This window comes from Barbus barbus (assembly GCF_936440315.1).
Source record: "Barbus barbus genome assembly, chromosome: 41".
NCBI classification, from domain to species: Eukaryota; Metazoa; Chordata; class Actinopteri; order Cypriniformes; family Cyprinidae; genus Barbus; species Barbus barbus.
The window spans coordinates 21,687,911-21,711,158 of NC_136719.1; the positions used below are offsets into that span (position 1 = coordinate 21,687,911).

Below are 23,248 nucleotides of genomic sequence, written 5' to 3' on the forward strand. Positions count from 1 at the left end.
AAATACCTCATCAGATTGTGCTACCGCTATAGAATAAACAGGTAGGATGTTTTTACAGCATAAAATACCTCGTCAGATTGTGCTACCACTATAGAATAAACAGGTAGGATGTTTTTACAGCTCAAAATACCTCATCAGATTGTGCTACCGCTATAGAATAAACAGGTAGGATGTTTTTACAGCATAAAATACCTCGTCAGATTGTGCTACCGCTATAGAATAAACAGGTAGGATGTTTTTACAGCTCAAAATACCTCATCAGATTGTGCTACCACTATAGAATAAACAGGTAGGATGTTTTTACAGCTCAAAATACCTCATCAGATTGTGCTACCGCTATAGAATAAACAGGTAGGATGTTTTTACAGCTCAAAATACCTCATCAGATTGTGCTACCGCTATAGAATAAACAGGTAGGATGTTTTTACAGCATAAAATACCTCGTCAGATTGTGCTACCACTATAGAATAAACAGGTAGGATGTTTTTACAGCATAAAATACCTCATCAGATTGTGCTACCACTATAGAATAAACAGGTAGGATGTTTTTACAGCTCAAAATACCTCATCAGATTGTGCTACCGCTATAGAATAAACAGGTAGGATGTTTTTACAGCATAAAATACCTCGTCAGATTGTGCTACCGCTATAGAATAAACAGGTAGGATGTTTTTACAGCTCAAAATACCTCATCAGATTGTGCTACCGCTATAGAATAAACAGGTAGGATGTTTTTACAGCTCAAAATACCTCATCAGATTGTGCTACCGCTATAGAATAAACAGGTAGGATGTTTTTACAGCATAAAATACCTCGTCAGATTGTGCTACCGCTATAGAATAAACAGGTAGGATGTTTTTACAGCTCAAAATACCTCATCAGATTGTGCTACCGCTATAGAATAAACAGGTAGGATGATTTTTGTTTTTAAATCTATAGTTCCTGGACAGATGTTACAAACTCACCCTAAAATCAGATGATAATATAAATTTGAATTTTATTGAATATAAATTTGAAAGATTAGTTATTGAGATTATGTATAATAACGCAGAACAATATGAAAAAGTGAAATAAATTCATTAAGTCATGAATTCATTTTAAAAGTTTAAAATCATACACCACAGAGGCACATAATACAAAATATGAAAAACAACAGCTATTATTAATAGGAATATGAACTAAATAAGACCACATAGTGCTGCAGAATGATTCGATTCAAGTCATACAGGGAAATACTCTCATAAACTCTTTTAAATAATTAATTTGTTCCCCACACATTTTTTACACAAACACATTTAGGCTATTCTTTTTGAATTTGCAACATTCAAAATGTGCCCATCTATTGCAGCTCTCACACTGTACCTGAAAATAAAATTGATGAATATATTAGTAAATTTGTATATCTAAAATATAAAAATATATAAAACTTATATTAAATATTAATATATAAAAGTATAAATATTTCAAACTTTGCAATTAATATGATTTGTTTTTCATTTAAAGAGCAAAACATTTTTTTTAAAGGACAATTAATTACACACACTGAAAAAAACAACAACAACAACAAAAAAAACAGTAGTTTCATGTTGTTTGTATACCATTTCCATTATGTTTTGTTAGGATCGTTTTCCAGCATGCTGCAAACCACACAGTACTCCTCCGCATTACCTATAAACAAATTTGTTAACATTAAATTGTTACATATGAATTAATTGGGCGATCATGTCATAATGCACTACGTCAATATACACACCATGAAAAATACAATCTCAGATGTGTTCTGAAATGAAAATAAATCACTCTTGCATTACTTTCTGCCACTTTCAACTTATTTTCTACAGTTTTTTCCCCTCTATCCCCTAGATAGCATCTACAGAGCTATACTACATGACATACATTACAATGGTATTACAGAATTACAACAGCACGCACCTCGACATCTAAGAAGTGTGCAGGCTATTTTCATGCGTGCTGAGCTAACTTCTTCAGATGTAGTCTGAACATGGCTGATCGTTCCTGTCAGCAAGTATTGTTCGGCAAACTGAAACATTAATTGACAGACGATATTAATCCAATTCATTATAACATTTTCATACCTGAAGCCACTTTTGTAAATTCATACCAATTCATACAACACATTCAATACCAAAACTCCACAACTGCTGGAATCCATCTGCAGGTTGTGTTTTAGGGTCTGTAAATTTGTGTTTGCTCATCACACCTTCTCAGTTTTAAAAAATTCCTAGATTTGGTTGAGACGTTTAGAAATGAATAGCATCAAAAAATATTTTAAACAAAGGTGAAACAGTTCTAACAGTGTTACCTCCAATTCCGCAGAGTTCTATGTTCATAAGAACCTTCATTTCCCATTGGGTCGATCAGAAGGAGTGTTTTTTCAGGCATGTTGATAATCTAGAATGTAATGTCATGTAATCATAAATAAGTATGTAATATTTTTTTAGATGCCCAATGGAATAAATAAACCTTTAAATTATATATATATATATATATATATATATATATATATATATATAAACAATTTATTTTGATGGGCCCCTTAGTCTATTGACTAGAATCAATTTTGTAACTACTAATCAGCTAACTCTCATTAGAGTATTAGTAGACTTAGGTTAAGGTTACAGTTGGAAGAGTAAGTTGACGTGCTTGCAAAGCTGCTTATAGTCAGTGTGTCTGTTGGGGAACCATCAAAATAAAGTGTTAACAGCTCTTTAGCAGATATTCTACTCCAATGACTGCTATTTTACTTAACAGTTACTTAACAACAGCTGTCTAAAGGGTACCATCAAAATAATCAAACTGATATTAAAATAAAAAAAGGTCAAAGCAAATGTGTCATATTACACATTCACCTGATCAGATATCTGATCTTATGGCTGTTTGAGACAATTATTATTAATATTATTATTATTATTATTTATAAGTGGTGTTTGTCGGCTTTAAGTAAAGTAACATAAGTAACATGGCAAGATATGGGACTTATAATACATTGACTATGAGAAATATAATCCATTGTAACTTGGATGCATACTGTTAAGAGCTTCATAGAAAGTGTTACCAAGTTATATTATAATTTCACCTGCAAGGTACTAAAAAATGCACACGCACCACAAGAATCCAGTGTGCTCCAACATTCCCAGGGCACAGCCAAATGTCCTCAACGGGGAACTTCATCTGTGAAAAGTGTTTAATAACAAGTCTGTGATGGTTCCAAAACATGTAAATAATATCTACTTTACTTTTTGGAAAGCTAAATTACCTTCTTTAGGTATCTGAAATGTCCAGAAAACAACGAAGATGCAACAACTGCACAAAGCTGATGTACATGGTTCTAAAAAAAAATATATATATATATATATATATATATATATATATATATATATATATATATCTGAAAGTATGTAAAAAGAAATTAGTATTCCTAATTGAGTAGACATTCTATACATACCTGTTGTTTTTCAATGAGGTATGCATCAATTACCTATATTAAGAAAGAGATGCATGAATATAAATAAACTTTTTTTGTGAAAAAACAACAACAACAACATCTTTATCAGTTGGTTGACTGTTAAAATTCCTTTGTGTTCAGCAGAACAAAGACATTCATACAGGTTTGGAACTACTTGATTGTAAGTAAATGATGACAGAATTGTTTCATTTTTGGGTGAACTATCCCTTTAACTTACCAAGTTGAGTGCGATTGCCTTATTTTTTATTTATTTATTTTTTTGTTAGGTTAACTTTTTGCGTTTGTCTGTTTGTTTTTATTATTTTTATTTTTTGTACAGTGTAACTATAACGGAGTAGGTCTATTTTACATCAAATAATTTTGAAATGGTTCACTAATCAGATTATCATATAGCCTGACTAATCATATAGCCTTACTTTTCAATGAAAAATGATAACAAAGATGATCCCTCGTGCTAGCTGGCAACGTAATGTGACATTAAACAGTTCTCATTACTGCTAGCTGTCTTGGTATAATAAAACTAACAGAAATAGTCAAAAACTTACCTTACATTAAGAAATCCACGCGCGAGTAGTAAAAAAATATGGGCGTGTTGTTCAGCGTGACAAAAATGACGCAATAGCGATGTGCGCATGCGCTGTAAGCCCTGGTAGGACAATCTGACGGGTAGGATAGAATGTCAGGACACCGGCATAAAGCAGAGTGTTAACAGTGTCACGAGCGCACAGCAGCAGAGTTTCATTCTGAGAGAAAACGGCGGAAAAGATGGGAGGTTTTAAAAGAGTGCTGAGGGAATTATACAAATGAATATATCAGTGAATTAATTATATGAATGTACCTCTGAAGGATCTGACTGTCTTCAGAAACGATTCGATGGCATTTTGATTCATCTTAGCTCCATATAAGACCTAAAGGAAGTGTTCTTAAACACAATACTGCTTTGTTCGCGGACTTCAAGGGAATCAGCTGTAATTCAGCTTTTCCGTATAAAGCGCCACCTGCTGTCAGAGACTGGATTTACAGACACTTATTTACATTCAGCCTGTGTGCAGATTCTGTCTGGCCAAAAAACTGACCAAATTTGCATGCCCTGCTGTAAATTTTAACCGGTTGATGAAAAACAAGCTTATGTGGATTCTACACATTTAAACAATTCAGTTTACCTTTATATGAAACTTTTTCAAAGCTTTATTTGAACATTTACATTATTTATTTGAACATGCTATTAAACTGGTGTCAGTCAAGTTGTCATTTAAAATCCAGACCTCATTGGTAATGTTATTGTTTTAGTGATTATGCAAACAAAAAGTCATTTTATTTGCTGTTTGTTGATTTTTAAGTATAAAATTTGGTGAAGTGATTTATGTATCGGTACTTTTTGAACATCTCCAGCACATTTTAACAATACCGTGATAATACTGATAACCGTGATAATTTTGGTCACTATAATCGTGATGAGAAATTTTCATACCGTTACATCCCTACACAGCAGTGAACACACACCCGGAGCAGTGGGCAGCCATTTATGCTGCAGCGCCCAGGGAGCAGTTGGGGGTTCGGTGCCTTGCTCAAGGGCACCTCAGTCGTGGTATTGAGGGTGGAGAGAGCGCTGGACATTCACTCCCCCCACCTACAATCCCTGCCGGCCCCAGACTCGAACCCGCAACCTTTGGATTACAAGTCCGACACTCTAACCACTTCCCCATGTGGCATTCAATGTGGCATTCAGTATGCTTATTGTTAACTAAAACTAAAAAAGCATGGTTTATAAAATAAAAAATATTAAATATAATAAAATAAATATAATGAAATATAAATCTTAGATGAAAAACCTAAACTTAAAAAAAAAGAAGAACATTTGAATTGTCGGCTTTTGGTAATTAAATAAGTACTACTAAACTTACTGAAATTAAAACTGAAATGTTTTTTTTTTTATATTCTAGTTTAGAATATTATTAATTTATAATAATAAATATTATAAATTACAATATTATACAACTAAAAAAACGACAAGCACATAAAAACTCCTAAAAATGAATTAAAATGCAATCTGAAAACATAAAAAATATCATTCAAAATGAATAAATATATAAAATTATGTATAAATATAGTAAAATTATTTTCTAAATGCATGACCTATACTTGTAACATCGCACTATACAGCCCAAGCCTAGTTTACTGTATCCCACAATGCAATGCAATTCTGTTTTTATTTATTTAAAAGCATGTATTTTTTGGCTTTCATTCTTTTCAAAAAGTACAAATAACAGTACTGCTACTCAGCTCCAGTCAGACATACCAACCTGTGTTTCATTAAGTTGATTCAGTCCATGATTCAGACCTATGCCTCTAAAGATCGTATCAGTCTGATTCACCAATTGATTCACTAAAAAGAATCATACCAACAATTGCACATCGCACTGCAAAAAATGTTCACTTCATACTTTAAGTACTCAAATAAGAGTGTCAGCATAATTTTCCAGCCTCATGCCTGACGGCGGTAAATCACACCGGTTGCAGTACATGACTAATCAGTAACTATTTATATAAATGCTAAATTATAAGAGATTTGCAAACTCCTAACCACCCGCTGAGATGCTGCCTGCTGTGAACTTCCTGTGCGGGTCAGCAGAAGGGAAAGATGGGAGTGGGTGAATGACGATAATCCTAATTGAGAACCATTACATCCACCTGTTGGTCACGCTAGGGGGCTTTTAACTGCTTTACCCGTGTTTTGAGGGATTGGAGGTTGTTTACTAGTACTTTAAGAAATGCTGCATATCTTAGAGTTTCTAGCATTAAATAAAGGGCTTCATGTTGTTCTTCCTGTGGAGACGGGCTTAAAAAGACTGCATCATCTATCAACAGGGGGATTCATGGGAAACTCTTTACAGTAACCTCCTGCTGTCCATTGAAACAAAATGACTAAATTTAACAAATAACATGTTGAATTAGATGTGAAATTTCTCCTTGTAAAATGCACTCTAATAATGCTTTATTTACAAATTCAAAAAAAATATTTTAAGTGTACACTGAATTTGGTATGAAAAAACTCCATGTAACATACACATGAAATTTTGAAGTACACCATAAAAAATGATCTTTCAAAGCTGTACAGTAAACAAAGCAGATTACTGGAGTACATTTTACGAGAAAATACTGTTTCAGTTTTACGGTTTCAATAATTTATGCTTAATTTTGTGTAACTTGCTGCTTCTTTGTAACTGTATGTGAAATTTACTAGCAATTTCTGATTGAAAATGGTTTCTACACCATTTTTTTTGTCTAAAAAGACTGAAATAGCATTTTCTTGTAAAATATACTCCAACAACCTTCGAAAAATCATTTTTACAGTGTAAAAGGTGGTGGGAGTGCAATATTTACTCTTAAAAGGAAGAAATCTGAGAGCAATTGTGATCAAATGCGCACTATGTACATTCTTTTGTTTGCCAATTCAACTTTGGTTTCAGGTTTCCCAGCTTTAGCTTGCCTCCAAAACAAAATCTCACCCTATTTTTTTTTCCTTTCCTGTTCGCTGTGCAACCATCAACAAAGGACTGTGTTGTGACTCAACAAAACAAACCTACATCATTAGCCAAACACGAGCAGAATGGCTCAGAGGAAGCAAACTGAGTCATAAGGCCGTGTTATTAGATTTCCTTTCGCTTAATAAACTCACACTCTAGGGTCCTCACTCATGGTGGCGTCTCTTCCAGGATGTTGCATAAACGTAGATGTGCAAACCGCTCAGAATGCACTGCCTTTGTGTGGCGGTGTGTGAATGGAGAGGCTATAGAGCTTTTGTAGACAGGAAGGACTGCCAGGCTTCACACAGAGCCGTGCGCACAAAAGCCTAATGACATCAGCTCAGCCTCATAAGTTAAGTCTGTTTAACATGACTTAGAGGGTCTTAGTGCTCTGATTCACCTTCATGCTCTTCTGTTGAAGATTTATGGAAGACTTTAACGGTTTCAAGATCATAACCAATGTTTAGGGACAGTTTGCGCCACAAAATATGTTTATATTGGGGTGTTTCTTCAACTTCAGGCACTTATGTTCTAGGGTTTATTATAATTAAGATATTTCAACTACTTAATTTTTGCTATATTTTAGCAGAACTGTCTTTTTTGCAACCACAAATGTATTTTATGTTATGATTGTATTGTCTTTACCACCTTTAACTCTAAAATCCATTATAAAAGTAAATGAATATATAAAGGATAATCTAAACCAACAGTTAAATAAAGAATTTCAATATTTATTGCATGAAAATGAATTGTTAGAAATAAATAAATAGTCATTTCCACCCCACTGAACAATTTTGCTCCAAATAATTTTTAAAAAAGTTATTATACTGTACTTTTTCCCAAAGTAAGAAGGTAAGAGATTGAGATGAAATATAAAAATCAAGGTAAAAAATATTTTATTCTGCATCATTTCTAATCAATATTTCATTTTGTCAAATAATGCTAAATTATTATTTTATGTAATTTTCATTATAATCAGTGTTGTTATTGTTAAATAAAATAGTAGTTAAAATGGTCTTTGTGAATTGAATTAAGCCAAAGTAGAATAGGCTTGGCAACTAAAAATTATATAACAGATAACAGAAAAAAGTCATCAAAACGAAAAAGAAAAAAAGAATCACTAAAACAAGCTGAAAATTGGAATGAAAACTAAAAATATAAAAATAAAAGAATTCGAAATGGTATTAAATACTGTAGTAGTATATAAATATAACTAAATCACAATACACTGTTCACAACAGAATATTTGAGATGTGGTGGAAAGGACACAGTGGATCAAAGATAACGGGAAATGGTCTCCTTCTCAGATACTAAGCCATAGAACTAAGCAAACTGCCCCACTATCCTCTGCGGATTGCTCTTCCTCTGAAGTCAACTGCATGTCTTCTTGGGACTGGTTTGTTTCACACAGTCCTATCATCATGTGGAAGGAATCCTCCGACGGCTGTCCTGAGCCTGGCTAGCTTAAAGTGGTCATATGATGCGATTTCAAGATTTCCTTTCTCTTTGGAGCGTTACAAGCTGTTTGTGCATAGATAAGATCCCTGAAGATGCAAAGACTAAAGTCTCAAAACCAAAAAGATATTCTTTATAAAAGTTAAGACTTGTCCACGCCCCCCTAAAATGGCTCATTTAAACATGCCCCCAAATGTCTACGTCATGATTTGGGGAGATTTGCATAACACCGCCCAAAGAAAGGGGGCATGATTTTTATTCTTGCTGTAGTAGTGTTGTTGCTGCCGCTGGGGCTATTTCGTGGAGATACTCTGTTTCGTTGTGAAAGCGAAACTAATTTGTTTGGGCTTCCAAAAGAGGACACAACTAGAAATCAGTGGTTAAGTTATATTTACAACACTGTTCCAGAGCAGTACAATGCAAATATTCGAGTGTGTGCGGCACAATTTACGGAGGACTATTTCCTGAACCTGGCAGGACAGTAGCCTACAAATGCTGGTTTGCTCAATGGCTGTTTCTATAAAGTGGGGCAATTCCAACTTTGCAAGGACAGTCTGGCGCTTCTGACTCACAGCCTGTAAGTACGTTTCTGCTACTGACGATTCAAACGCGAGTTTTGAGCTGTGTAGAGTCTCATCTCGCCGGGAAATGCCATCACAATACGGTGAGGGGCATAACATTTCCATCACACGCTTGAGGTATTCGGCCAATCACAACGTACTGGATAGCTGGCCAATCAGAGCACGTCTCGATTCTCAGAACGATGAGCTTTGTAAAAATCGACGCGTTTCAGAAAGGCGGGGCATAGAGGAGTAACAATAATGTACAGTATGTGGAAAATAATGTGTTTTTTTAACTTTAAACCGCATAAATGCATTGCATTACACCAAATACACAAAATATTGTTCTTTTTAGCAACGTCATATGACCCCTTTAAGAAATCCTGCCTGTCAAAGATCTACAGGCTCATCCTATTTCCTGAAGAGGAAAGAATGTGGTCAGCACTCGAGGAGTTTATCACAGCAGCAAACAAACTAGAGATGCCATATGGTTACTAAGGTGCTCCGAATGATTTTTAGCAAGTTGCGGGTGCTTGCTTACTGGCAAGTAAAAAAAAATAAATAAAAAAAATAAAAAAAAAAGCCCAATGACAAGTCTGCATTACTCATTTTGGACCAAAACGGTGCTGGTTTTTGTGCCAGAACGGGCCGCTCTTCACTGACTTGAAAACCAAACATTGACACGACACTTTTAAGTTAACAGACTCTTACCAATAAGCCAATTACCATCTTTGCCAGTATTTTGGGTATTAAAAGCATTTTAACGTCCAAAATAATTTTAAATACAGCATCCTCGTGACCTACTTTTGATGCAATTCAAATAAAATTGATATCAATAAAATTGCATGTAAAATGTATTAATTTCATTATATTTTAGATTGGTAAGGAAATGTAATACGAATATTTGTGAAGGTTTATGGGACACCAAAAACTAAAGTAATGGCTCCTGAAAATTCAGATAATATTTTAAAACATAAAAAGAGAAGTCATTTTAAAATTGTAATAATTTTTCACAATATTACGGTTTTTGAGAAAATCGCCTTTAAAGTTGTTCAAATGAAGTTCTTAGCAATGCATATTACTAATCAAAAATTAAGTTGTGACATATTCACAGTAGAAAATTTACAAAATATCTTCGTGGAACATGATCTTCACTTAATATCCTAATGATTTTTGGCATAAAAGAAAAATCTATAATTTTGACCCATACAATGTATTGTTGGCTATTGCTACAAATATATCCCAGCGACTTCTGACTGGTTTTGTGGTTCAGGGTCACATATATATATATATATATATAAAATGTAAGCATTTTAAAATTGAAAAGTGTTATCTTAAGTTGTAATAATTTTTGACAGTATTAAATTTTTTACTGTAGTTTTTATTAAATAAATGTATCTTATGCAGCTATATATATATATTTACATATGCACATTACACTGATTATTTAAGGTGAGTCATCTAACAATGTTTTCACGATTTTCATTGGATCAGGAGCAGTTGAATCAAGCAGCGGTGATCAAACAACTGTCCTCACACCTTAACGTCCCGGGACCGTGTTGGGGGGGAATGTGGGCTAATCCATGATTAGCAGAAACGTTCAAAACTGCTGACCTAATCCCTGTTGTTTTCACATTGAGCCCGTCGTCCCACAAGGCAAAGATGAGACAAATCAGGGCCACTCGTAGAGGAGAAGAACATCTCGAGAAGAACGTCTCAATGACACGCTCACAGCGTCTTATTTAATCATATAAAAATAGAACGATTAAATTAACGGGCCGGACTTGAGGGCGAGCCAGAAACTAGACGTTCGGGGTGTCTAATTAGCTCTATACACAGAGCTAAAGAGGCGATGCACATTGATTCAAGATCAAAACTGTGCAGTCACTGTGTTCAAGTTCACACTGTGTGCGCTTATTATTTTAATTAGCCCAGATAATCTTATCTATATTAGATTCATGGTCTCGTAGGCAACCTATAATCGGTCAGGAAACCTGTTATGACCACACTGCTTGACGGCCACGGCCATGCAGCACAGAGGCTCGCAGCCCAATTACTGGAGGGGCGTCTGAGTCCATCTGGGTCTGTGGAGGTAAGGAAGATGTCGGGCTCTGCTGGCACACATTCAGAACAGAAGGAGGTCAATATGAAATAGAACAGAAGAATAAAAAAAAAAAAAAGAATGTGTTGCAGAAATCCCTTCCAGCTCAAAGCAACAGCAACTCTTCAGGAACAAGTTCAAGAACAAACAAACCGTACCGAACAACCGCCTCTGAGGACATGCAACAGTTTGACTTTTTTTATGTGCAATGTGCATCAAATGATTGGTTAATGGCAGACTTATTTTAGTATTATTTAGGTATAAGTATAATTGTTATTAATATTTGAATTAATTCTTTTTATTTTCTGTTTTTCTTTTTCTTTTTCTTTTAGTTAGAGTTTTAATATTTTTTGTGTGTGTTAGCCATTTTATAGGCTATAGTTTATTATTTTTTATTTGAGGTTTAGTTACTTTAATGGCAACTCTAACTCTCACACACACGCACACACACGCTCAATGTGATCACAGATTAACAAGGTCATTGTCTAAAATTGCATCTAAACAAGTCAACAATTCAACATGAAGCAGTTCAGATGGCAAATCGTCATGGGAACGGACAATGAATATAAATAACAAATAAAATAAAATACAATAAGATAAAATGTTAAAAAGCAAACACTTTCAACAATGATAAGAAATCCTGCAGCAAATCAGCATATTAGAATAATTTCTGAAGGATCATGTGACACTGAAGATTTTGAAAATTGATTTGAAATTTAAGCATTTATTAATGTAAAAAAAAAAAGTCAGCTATAAACAAACATTTTAACTTTTGTGATGGTCTTTGAAGAATCAACATTAAATATACACAACAACTTGGTGTAATGCATTCATGTTTGTGTTAAATATGTTTTTGGTCTTTGTAATTTAACATCAAACAAAACTCAGCTGACCTAGTGGCTTAATTAAATCTGTACACGAGTCCAAATGTCCTCCTGTGGTGTGACTGGCTCTTACAGTCCGCACATGATCACGAGAAGCCATACATCAACCAGCTGTTGGTCTCCAATCATGTTGACCCAATTGATCCGTCTCAGTGAAAGGAGCCAGTGTGACAGAGAGGCATCATGAACAATGAGAACATTCTGCAACGAGCTGGAGACGACACATGTGAATCATAAACTGAACTTATGCCGCGGGCCACAACAACAGGACGAGGATGTGCCCCCTTCCCACAATATACCCCATACATCTAAACAGCAGCTCCATTCAAGACTCAGGCAATGACACTCAAAGTCACAAGGACTGAGGTTTCCAGGAACTTTAAAAGGATTTTTTGACAGAGAGGCAATGACATTTAAAAATAAACAAATCAAATTTTATATAATGTATTAAGAAAAAAACTAAAATGTAAAAAATACATATGAATAATGAAAAAAAAGTAGTAAAATATAAAATTAACAAAAATTAAAACATGAAAAAACCCCATAAAAGATTAAAAAGTCAAATCAATCAAGTGAAATTAGGCACTGCATGTTACCCTTGGGAGATATCATTAGGAAACATGGTGTTAGCTTTCAGCTCTATATTTCTTTCCGACCAGATGAAACTTAACAATTTGCAAAACTAACGGAATGTATAGTTGATATCAAAAACTGGATGACTAGCAATTTATTACTGCTAAATTCTGAAAAAACAGAGGTGTTAATTATTGGACCAAAAACATTTGCATTTAATAACCTAGATCACTGTCTAATACCTGATGGCTGCTCTGTAAATTCTTCGTCATCAGTTAGGAACCTAGGCATACTTTTTGATAGCAATCTTTCCTTCGAAAAACATGTTTCTAGCATTTGTAAAACTGCATTTCTCCATCTTAAAAATATATCTAAATTACGACCTATACTCTCAATATCAAATGCAGAAACATTAATTCATGTGTTCATGACCTCGAGGCTAGATTATTGTAATGCTTTATTGGGTGGTTGCTCTGCACGTTTCATAAACTCCAGCTGGTTCAAAATGCAGCAGCTAGAGTTCTTACTGGAACCAGGAAGTATGACCACATTAGCCCGGTTCTGTCAACACTGCACTGGCTCCCTATTAAACATTTTAAGATCTTGCTAATTATCTATAAAGCCCTGAATGGTTTGGCACCTCAGTGTTTGAGTGAGCTCTTATCGCATTATAGTCCTTCACGTCCACTGCGATCTCAAAACTCTGGCCATTTGATAATACCTAGAATATCAAAATCAACTGCGGGCGGGAGATCCTTTTCCTATTTAGCGCCCAAACTCTGGAACAATCTCCCTAACACTGTTCGGGAAGCAGACACACTCTGTCAGTTTAAATCTAGATTAACGACCCATCTCTTTAACCTGGTTTACACATAATACACTATCGCATTTCTATAATTCAAATCCGTTAAAGGTTTGTTAGGCTGCATTAATTAGGTCAACCGGAACCGGGGACACTCCCCATAACACATGATGTACTTGTTACATTGTTAGAAGAATGGGATCTACACTAATATTAGTCTGTTTCTTTCTTATTCTGAGGTCACCGTAGCCACCCAGATCCAGACTATATCCAGATCAGACGGTGGATCAGCACCTAGAGATGACCTCTACAGCCAGGACACCTAGATGAGCCCCAGAGACCGATCCCCAGTGAAGACCCTGTCTCCAAGACGGCCATCGGGACAAGACCACAGGAACCAGGTGATTCCTTTGCATGATCTGATTCTGCTTTAGCCTAGATTTAAACTGCTGATTTTGTCTGGCCAGATGAGAATGACACTATTTCGACAAACTATTTCCCCGTCTAAATACTGTAGAGCCGATGTAAAGCTGCTTTGACACAATTTGCATTGTTAAAAGCACTATACAAATAATATTGACTTGACTGTAAAGATGAACTGAGCATTAGATGTTGACAAATGTGAAAAAAACAAAGAAAAAAGATGGAAATATAGGAACAACGAGCAAGCAGAATAAAATATCCAATATACCGTAGGCCAAAATATATAAAATTTTATATATTTTGATATAACGGATATGATATATTGTACATTCCCAGTACTTGATATTAAAACCACTTTTAAAACTAAAATCAAACACATAAGCCTCTTTCAAATAGCCCAAACATAATTTGCACAGTCTCCACTGAATGTTTTATGCCAATATTTTTTATAAGAATGATAATAAAAGCTCTTATATGATGATAGGTCTCTTACTTGCTAAATGCAGTCTTGTAGAGACGGTTTCAGTGGTCAACGCCAAATTTAGCCACAGTGACCTCTCATAACCATTTTAAGCAAGCAAAAGCCTCTAGTGCACTCAACGAAACAATAAAGTAACTTAAAAAGCATCACAGGATGGAGCTTAAAAAACCCCAGCAGCAGTCTGTTCTCCAGCGAGTCATTACGTAAGACACTTTATTGATCGAACCATTAAGCTTAGCACCCAAACAACACTGGCTCGAATGTGCTTTGTGTTTCCGCAGACAGCAAAAGGCCTCAAATGAAACTGGAGATTGGAAGTGAAAATTCTGGAGATGTAATGAAATTAGTAACTTGTGTCCAGGCACTGGAATGCATCGGTTCGCTCTCAGCGGGGGTTGGAAAGGAAGGTGACGCAACAGACTTGAGTCAGGAATGATGAATAATATTTAGTCAGGTGGCTACAATCTGCTCCGTATTTGTAAAACGTATAACCGAAATCTGAAAACTGCACATAAATGACACAGATAACCTCCATTTTGAACGAGCACAAAGAAAATAGACTTTTTTTTTTTTACCTTCTGGCGCTTTTGTGGCCTTGACCTTTCAAACGACCATTCACAGAGTGACTGGACGGATCTGCATCCAAAGCTCAAGGTCTTTGAGGGTTGCCAGATACTGGCAGGAATAGAATTGCTCCAGATGACAGGGATGGACAATTGTACAGGATGTGGATGCATGAATGCCATGTGAAGAGTCAGTGTGCGAAACTATGCATGCAGAGGTAATGCGCAGCATGCAGCAACAAGTGAAGGAAGTAGATTGTATTAAATGTTTTAGATGAGGAAAAACCCAGAACCATCCTGGGGTCTTATATAACAGCTTTTACCTCCATACAAAAGCCCTTAATACAGTGCTTGTGTCCAGGATGATAATCAATACTTTTTGGGGCCAGTGAGATTTAAGTTAATAATATTTTATATAATAATTTATTCAGCAAGGATGCATTAAATTGATCAAAGGTGACAGAAAAGATTTATATATATTTTTTAATTTGCTGTTTTTTTTAACTTTCAATTCATCAAAGAATCCTAAAAAATGTATCAAGGTTACAAAAATATTAAGCAGCAAATCGGTTTTCACTGATAATAATCAGAAATGTTTCTTATTAGCATATTAGAATGATTTCTGAAGGATGATGCGACAATGCTAAAAATTCAGCTTTGCATCACAGAAATAAATTACATTTTAAATCTTATTACAATAGAAAACAGTGCTTTTAAATTGTAATAATATATCACAATATTTAAGTTTTTACTGCATTTTTTAATCAAATAAATGATCCATGATCATAAGAGATGTTCAAAAATATTTTAAAAAATTTATCGACCACAAACTTTTGAACAGCAGTGTATTCTTTTTGTTTGAAAATGTTGGGTTTTAAAATGTTTAGGTAATGAATGACAAAATTTGATTACAAGCTTGTTTATTACATTTATTATACATTCAAATATTATTATACACTTGTATATATTATATATTATTATAAATACAACAAATTACACCCAGAAAATTCTTGAAAATGTTTGAATTATTGAAAAAAATCTTTATAAAATATTATATTTGAATTATAATTCTAAAATAGTCAACTGCCCTGAAAATCACAGTATTCACTCACTGGTTGTGTCCTAATTGCTTTGTACAATTCAAGTCCCCCCGCTCACCCAAAGTATTAATGCATGTTTGTGCTCAGATACGGATGACATCTCAATCTCAAACATTGTTAAATCTTCTCAAGAAGCCACAATCTAGTTTCTTCACAAACATTAGAAAGTTGCTGAAAATCCCTGAAGAGATTGTGGAGCCCTGACTCACACAGCCAGATGGCATCCATTAAGGTGCTGCTTCCCAGTCTGGAAGTCTTTGATTTGGAGCAGGGATTATATACTGTATGCCGCCCACTCAAACACACACACTCTCACTCCGACGCATTTACTCACACACACACACATGCTCACGTGGGGAGTAACTGGAGCTGGTGCTGAGGAGGGGATGTGGGTATAAAGGAATGCTGGTTGATTTGTCTAATCTCTGGATCTCTGTGCTTACCAAGTCACAGCTAGAGTCAGCGATTGGGACATTCGGAATTCTTTAGATCCCATGTTCCACCATAATGCTGGAGCAGCGAACCTCCTTCCTCTCGGAATATATTGTCAAGAGAGCCATCGGATGGGAAGGAATTTTCTCAGCCATTTACATTCACACTGTAGCAAGCCGCTTTGCTTTAAACTGTAGCATTTTACCCAGGGTGCTTCATGACAACCAACATGACCTGAGACGTATCGGCTAAGAAAATGTACTAATTTAAAATTGACCATCTATTCAATTAATCTCAATTTATATACAGCACACTATCTACTTTGCCGAAAAATATTATTCAAAAAATATTTTTGATTTTATTTTTTTAATTGAATAAATTATTATATTTGTTTCTCTATCTATCTATCTACATATATATAAACCAAAATTTGTTTTTTTATAATATATTAAAAATAAAATTATATACACACACACATAATGTTTTATATTAAATATTTTATTTTTATATTTATACATCTTGTATATTTTTATTTTATTTTTCTTATATGTTCGTTTTCTATTCCATTTCGTTTTATTCAGCAAGGATGCACTAAATTGTAACCATGCTGTTCTTCTGAACCTTCTATTCATTAAAGAATCTTGAGATAAAATGATCAGTTTCCACAATAATATTAAGCAGCGCAACTGTTTTTAACATTGATAATAAAAAAATATATATTTCTTGAGTATCAAATCATAATATTTGAAGGATCATGTGACACTGAAGGCTGGAGTAATGATGCTGAAAATTCAGCTTTGCATCACAGGAATAAATTACATTTTAAAACATATCAAAACAGAAAACAATTATTTTAAATTGGAAAAAAAAGACTGTTTTTACTGTATTTTGACCAAATAAATGCAGCCTTGCGCAAACTGGCATAGAAATGTTCATTTCATCTTTAGAGCCAAGACAAAGAGGCATTATTTTGAGCATTAACTCAAAGAAACAAAAGGAAACAACTATGAAAAAAATGCTATGCACGATTCAACCTTAGGTGCTCATGTAATCACAGCCAAAAAACTACTCTGAGCCCTAGAGAGGAACATCGGGACATTAGTGCATGGGATAAGAGCCACGCTGAGTGAATCATGGACAATCAATGACTAATGGGCATTGGATAGATGGCCAAACATCCCTCTCACACTTAGTCAGCTGACCTAGTGGAAACTACAATCAACATCACATCAATAGAAGGTCCTTGGATGAACAGATGTGGTCTTATACAAGTGTAAATCCTGACCATTAAGTCATTAAGCCAGTAAGTGTTCAGTAATGTAATGTCTTATCGGCAGTTCTCACAGGTAGGCCTAATTAGGGTCAAATCAAGCAACACATTACAGACTAATTACTCATTTAGTAGAGGTTTAATCCCAAATTACTTAAAGTCCCACTTTAAAAATTTTAAATCTGTCATAATCAACTCACCCTCATGTTGATCAAGTATTATGTAAACAAGATTTGCGCACAATAGCAATTAATTAAGTGAACAATCACTTAATTTCACTCACACTTAAGCATACTTAAGTGTAGGAGTCAAATGTTAGTGCTTTTCCCATTTTGCAGCTTCAACACTGGCGGCACCATTCACTTTCATTGCATGCAAAAGAGCATCTTATTTTGTATTTACAGGGGAAAAAAACCCACACCTCTTTTTAGCACCAAAAATTGTGCTATGGTGGTCATCAATGTAGAATCACTCCAGAGATTCAAACCTGCGACCTTTTAGTTCTCAGAGCAGTTTGAGCCTCACAAACAGCTTTTCAAAACGCACTGGGAAATAATATTAAATCAGCAACAATTCTGTTCAAATTACATACATTTTTCATCTTCACATAATGATTTAGTGTCTGGCTCTGACTCAATGATCAACTGAATCATTCACGAAAATTAATTAAACAACAGAATAGCCGATAACTGAAGACTTGCGACTGGAAATACATGAAAGCTATGTAATATCTCATTCGCAACATGACATTAACTCGATGCAAACCTCTCATCACAAACGTATCGTGGAAAACAGATATTTCAGCTTACCGAAAGCGGGGTGAATCTTTGATACAGTCTTCAAAATCCACCGTCATCCTGGACGATTTATTTCCAGCGATTAAAACTGAAATTGCATCGCCGTCAGTAGACAAGAGAGTAAATGTCAGAGATCCCGCGTACTACAGCCTCTTCTCTCCACAGTCAGAGAGTGAATGAATCCACGGAGCTACAGACTCGCTCGTAACGCTACAGTAAGGGACTGTCAGCAGTTTCTCTTCTCTGACTAAAACGAGTAAAAGCGTCAACGGCTACCGACTTTAGTGAGTGATGTCTTTTTTATGCTTAGTAATTTTTTAAAATTAAATCAAATCACATCAAATGAAATAAGCAAATAGATTAATATATAAATAAATGAAATAAAATAAAATAAAATGACAAAATGATAAAATAAAATAAAAACAAAAGAAACATTTGATATAAAAAATAATAATGAAATAATATAAAATAATGAAATGAAAGCTAAATAAAATAAAATGACAATGATAAAACAAAATGAAAATTAAAAAATAATTAAATAATGAAATTAAGTAAAATAAAATAAAAATGAAATATAAAATAAAAACAAAATAAAATTAATTTGTTGACATTTTCTCATAAGGACTTTTTAACAGACTACACTCAAACAACTACAATATATTTTTGGTGTTCATGCAATCTCTGATCTGTGAAGTCTTTTTTTTTTAGTTCAAGAAATTTTAGTTATCCCATATACATAATGTAACATTTCAACATTTATTATTAAATCGAGAATACATCTATCACTTTTCTTTTTGTTCAGTTTGCATTGCATATATTAATATAATGTGTTTTTAATCAAAATCTGATCAAAGTCTGATGAAAACTCAAACAAGATGTCAAAGATCAACACTGTTTCTGGGGCCTGTACCATGAAGCCGGATTAGCTGGCTATCCAGGTAAGTTTCAGTTTAGTTTGCACCAATCCTGGGTTTTAGGCATCATGAAAGTGGCTTGGCTTTTAGCTGTTCATTGCCATAGTAACTTACACTCCACAGCTATCCTGCTCTGGGGCAGGTTATGTTCTGAGTTAGAGATCTCAAACTGAAATTGGAGCAAAGTGACACATCTGACACAAAAAAGTCACTCCCCCAGTTTCTCTTCCTCCAATTTAAAGGTCACTAGTACTAAAAAAATTGTCTGGCCAAAAACAAAAATTTAGTTATTTTACAAGATTTATGTAATTATATGATTTATATTATTATTAATCCATTACACAAGCAATTTTAGTTTAACAGTTATTATAAATAATTTATTTTAAATGAATGTTAATATATACAGTTCGACTATAATATAAATAAGTTGTAGAAAGAAAGCTTTAAAAATGACTGTGACCATACGTGTTCGAGTCACTATCGCTGTATATTTCCAACTATATAAACTAACTTAAGTTTCACTTGTGAATGCACTGATAAAGCAAGATAATTTCTTTTATTTGTCCTCTTTCATGAACAAGTACTTTTTTCATTGTAAATGCATTTAAATTCATCATATTATTCAATCTCTTAACCTTTAGCAAAACCTTTAACCAAGGTTCGTGATTGGCTGCTTGCCAGTGATGTCACACATTCACGTGCATATGCTCCACAAACTCAGGATCAAAGCCTGAGTTGGCGATCAGCATCTTGGTACCAACAAAGCCCGATTGGAGTGGTTTGGTTTTGTCAACTCAAAACTAATCCTGTAACTCTGAATTTGTTCGTGTACCATCATGGTACAGGACCCTGGTTAATAACACTAAGAAAAAATTGTATATGTGCATGTGTGTGTTTGTGACATAAATATATGAAATTAACAGAAAATAATATATACATTTATAATACAAAAATATACAGTAAGGAAAGTGTTTGTGTGATTAGACTTTTGAGATGATCCCTAAATCTATTCAAATTCAACAGACCCCGTTGTCAATCTTATATTTGCATGAAATAAAGGCTAGTCATTTATAAAAGGTCATGTGCTATTTTACATGTTATATAATGGTTTTATTTTCATAGATTATGTCAATCATGTATTTAAAGTCTGTAAATGTGCAAATTGATCTGACAATATAGGCAATTGGAATTAGATGCAGACCGTAAGAATAAACCTTAAACTGCATTGAGGAATGTTTTCATGTTATGCTTTTAAAGTTTGAACGTGTGTCTTTACACATACAGTAAGTCATTTTTTCATCCTACAAGAATGTTTAGACTATGAATTCTCTTCTTTCCGCTCTTTCAGGAAATCTTACTGCAGCATGGAAGATATCTTTCAACATATGTTTTAACTTTGCTGACAGCTTCTCTCTTTCCTGTCTTGTTTAAAATGTTTCTAGTTCATATCCAGCTCTGGAAAGCAGCAGCAGTTCTCATAAAATGCCTGGACAACAGCTGGGAATATTAGCATCTTGCCGACCACCAGCAACACACAAACTGAGGACATGAGTTCTGATCAGCTGACCTTGAAAAACCTGCAATGCTCATTGCCATCTTTAGCACAAACCACAGTTTTAATGTAACAGAATTGAGCTGCTAGATTGTTCCTCCTGGGTTAAAACTGCTGAATCAGTCACAAATACATTTCTAGAGAGCTTATAATATTCCCCAAGAGTGAATATAAAGCGAATAAGAGTCTTAGTGGAAATATAAACATTAGCCAGCCATATTTTATCACTAGACAAGCTGGTATAAATAAGGGCAAGGCAATTATATTGTTTTTATTGATCGAAAAAAGCACAGCATTTTAGGACCGGATGAGCGTCATTAATATTGCATCAGATTTATATTAAGGCATTTGACATATGCTTTTATCCAGAGCAAATCTAAATGCATAAATTGCATTTGAAGTATATATTTTATCAGTTTATGCATTACCTGGGAATTGAACCCATGACCTTGAATGCACAGTACGTACTTTAATTTGAGCTGATTGTTCAGGAATTTTAAGATGCGTTTACACTTGTAATTTGTTTTTTTGGGGGTTTTTTTCCCAGCAATCACAGAATGTTCCCCTAACTTTCCCCTTTGCTTATATTTTAGGAACCAAATTAGAACGTCCTGGGAATGTTAGAGGAACGTTCAACCAAACTTTGGTTAAGCATTCTGTCCCTTTTAGGGTTGTATCTTGTGACATCACATCCTGTTTTTGATTTGTATTTCAATAGTAATTCAATTGAATCGCCGTAGTTTGTTTAGAAGCAGACTGAGACCCTCCTTTTTCAGTGGTTCAGATAGTAACATTCACACTTATTTAATTGAACTGCACAAATAGAGCAATTGCACAAGTGTCACACCGAACCAAACCTGCCAAGTGTGAACGCCCTTAATCTATTATGAAAACCGACTCAGTGTGTTACTGTCAGAAGGTAGGAGTTCTCTATACAGCATCAAAGCCCATCCGATTTCTGCCCTGCAGTTGGAAGAATAAACTAACACAACTACAGTTCCTATACTGAATGAAATCTGGAAGTGTTTGTAGATCTCACAGAGAAACCTGATACTAAGAAGGATTTGCATTCTGGCAGGCTGTGATAAGTGCCACAGCAAAGATGCAAACATCTGTGGAGGATTTTGTGCAAAACAATGCTGCTTATCAAGTTACAGTGGACAGAACTGAGTTGTCTAATTCGTAACTCACAATAAAACACGACATGTTTATTGTATTATGTTCTTATGATGCCATACAAATTGAATGCATTTCATTTTTTACGTTTTTGAAAGAAGTCTCACATGCTCATTAAGGCTGAAAAAACTGTGAAACAAATAGAAAACAAAAACTGTTTTCTATTTGAATATATATTAAAACCTAATTTATTCCTGTGGTGGCAAAGCTGAATTTTCAGCAGCTGTGTATATAGAGTAAATCTGAAATAATCCTCAATACCCAGTTGAAAGAAAAAAAAAATCACAATTGAGCTCCTTAATTAGGCATATTTGGCTTGGGATCGTCATAATTCTCTATATTGTTCTTTGTAATCCACAAGGTCATTCATGAGTAGATGGCCAGCATTTAGATAAATGGACATGTCAATTGATCTAATGGCATTTTTATGGCAAGAACCAATTGAGAGCATTTCAAAAGCCGCATTTCCTTTTTGAAGCCAAAAATAGAGGGCATTATTAATTCACAGGAAATGGGGCAGCCTGGGGGAGGGACAGGCATGCGGATTTTACTCCATGCCTTTATAGAATGCTATTGTTCGGTCTTGTCTCACACTGAGAAAGCCGTGCCCATCAATTGGAATGATGTCATTCCCTTTTTTTCTACTCTTGAGATGTCAGAATAGCCCTGGACTGTCCGTGACAGTTTGTTTGGGGTAGGCTAGGAAGTTAAGTCACACTGTTATTGCTCATAGTGAGATTTAGAACAAATGCCTAGCTCAAAGTTTTAATCATCAGAGCATAATTTATTACTAAGCATTTGTCCTATACAGACAGAATGTTGCAGAGTGATGCACAGACAAACACCTCACTGAAACACTTCACTTTAATTTAAACAAACAAGCAAATAAATAAACAAATATGAATTATGAATTTAATTAATTGTTTTTCATTTTATTTTTTGGGCACACTTAAACTGCATGAATGTCCAGATAAAATGTCTAAATATTCTTAAAATAAGTTCAAATAAAACAAAAGCAAAACTGCAAAAAGTACCTCTTATTTTATTTTTTTTAGAATTGTGTTTTCTTGTTCTAAGCATAAATTTAAATCTTTTTGAGTTACATGCATGTATACAGACATATAAATAAATCTGTTAAAGGGTAAATTTGA

General features: G+C 34.4%; 1 protein-coding gene across 1 annotated transcript in view; it reads right to left on the bottom strand.

The window, feature by feature from the left end:
- Positions 1-18,633, bottom strand: part of LOC306860432 (arf-GAP with coiled-coil, ANK repeat and PH domain-containing protein 3-like) — a 76,375-nt gene extending 57,742 nt beyond the window's left edge. The window contains exon 1 of the mRNA XM_079402150.1: positions 18,468-18,633. Within this exon, the coding sequence (XP_079258276.1) occupies positions 18,468-18,514 (47 nt within the window). The 5' untranslated portion in view covers positions 18,515-18,633. The remainder of the gene's footprint in view (positions 1-18,467) is intronic.
- Positions 18,634-23,248: the final 4,615 nt, after the last annotated feature.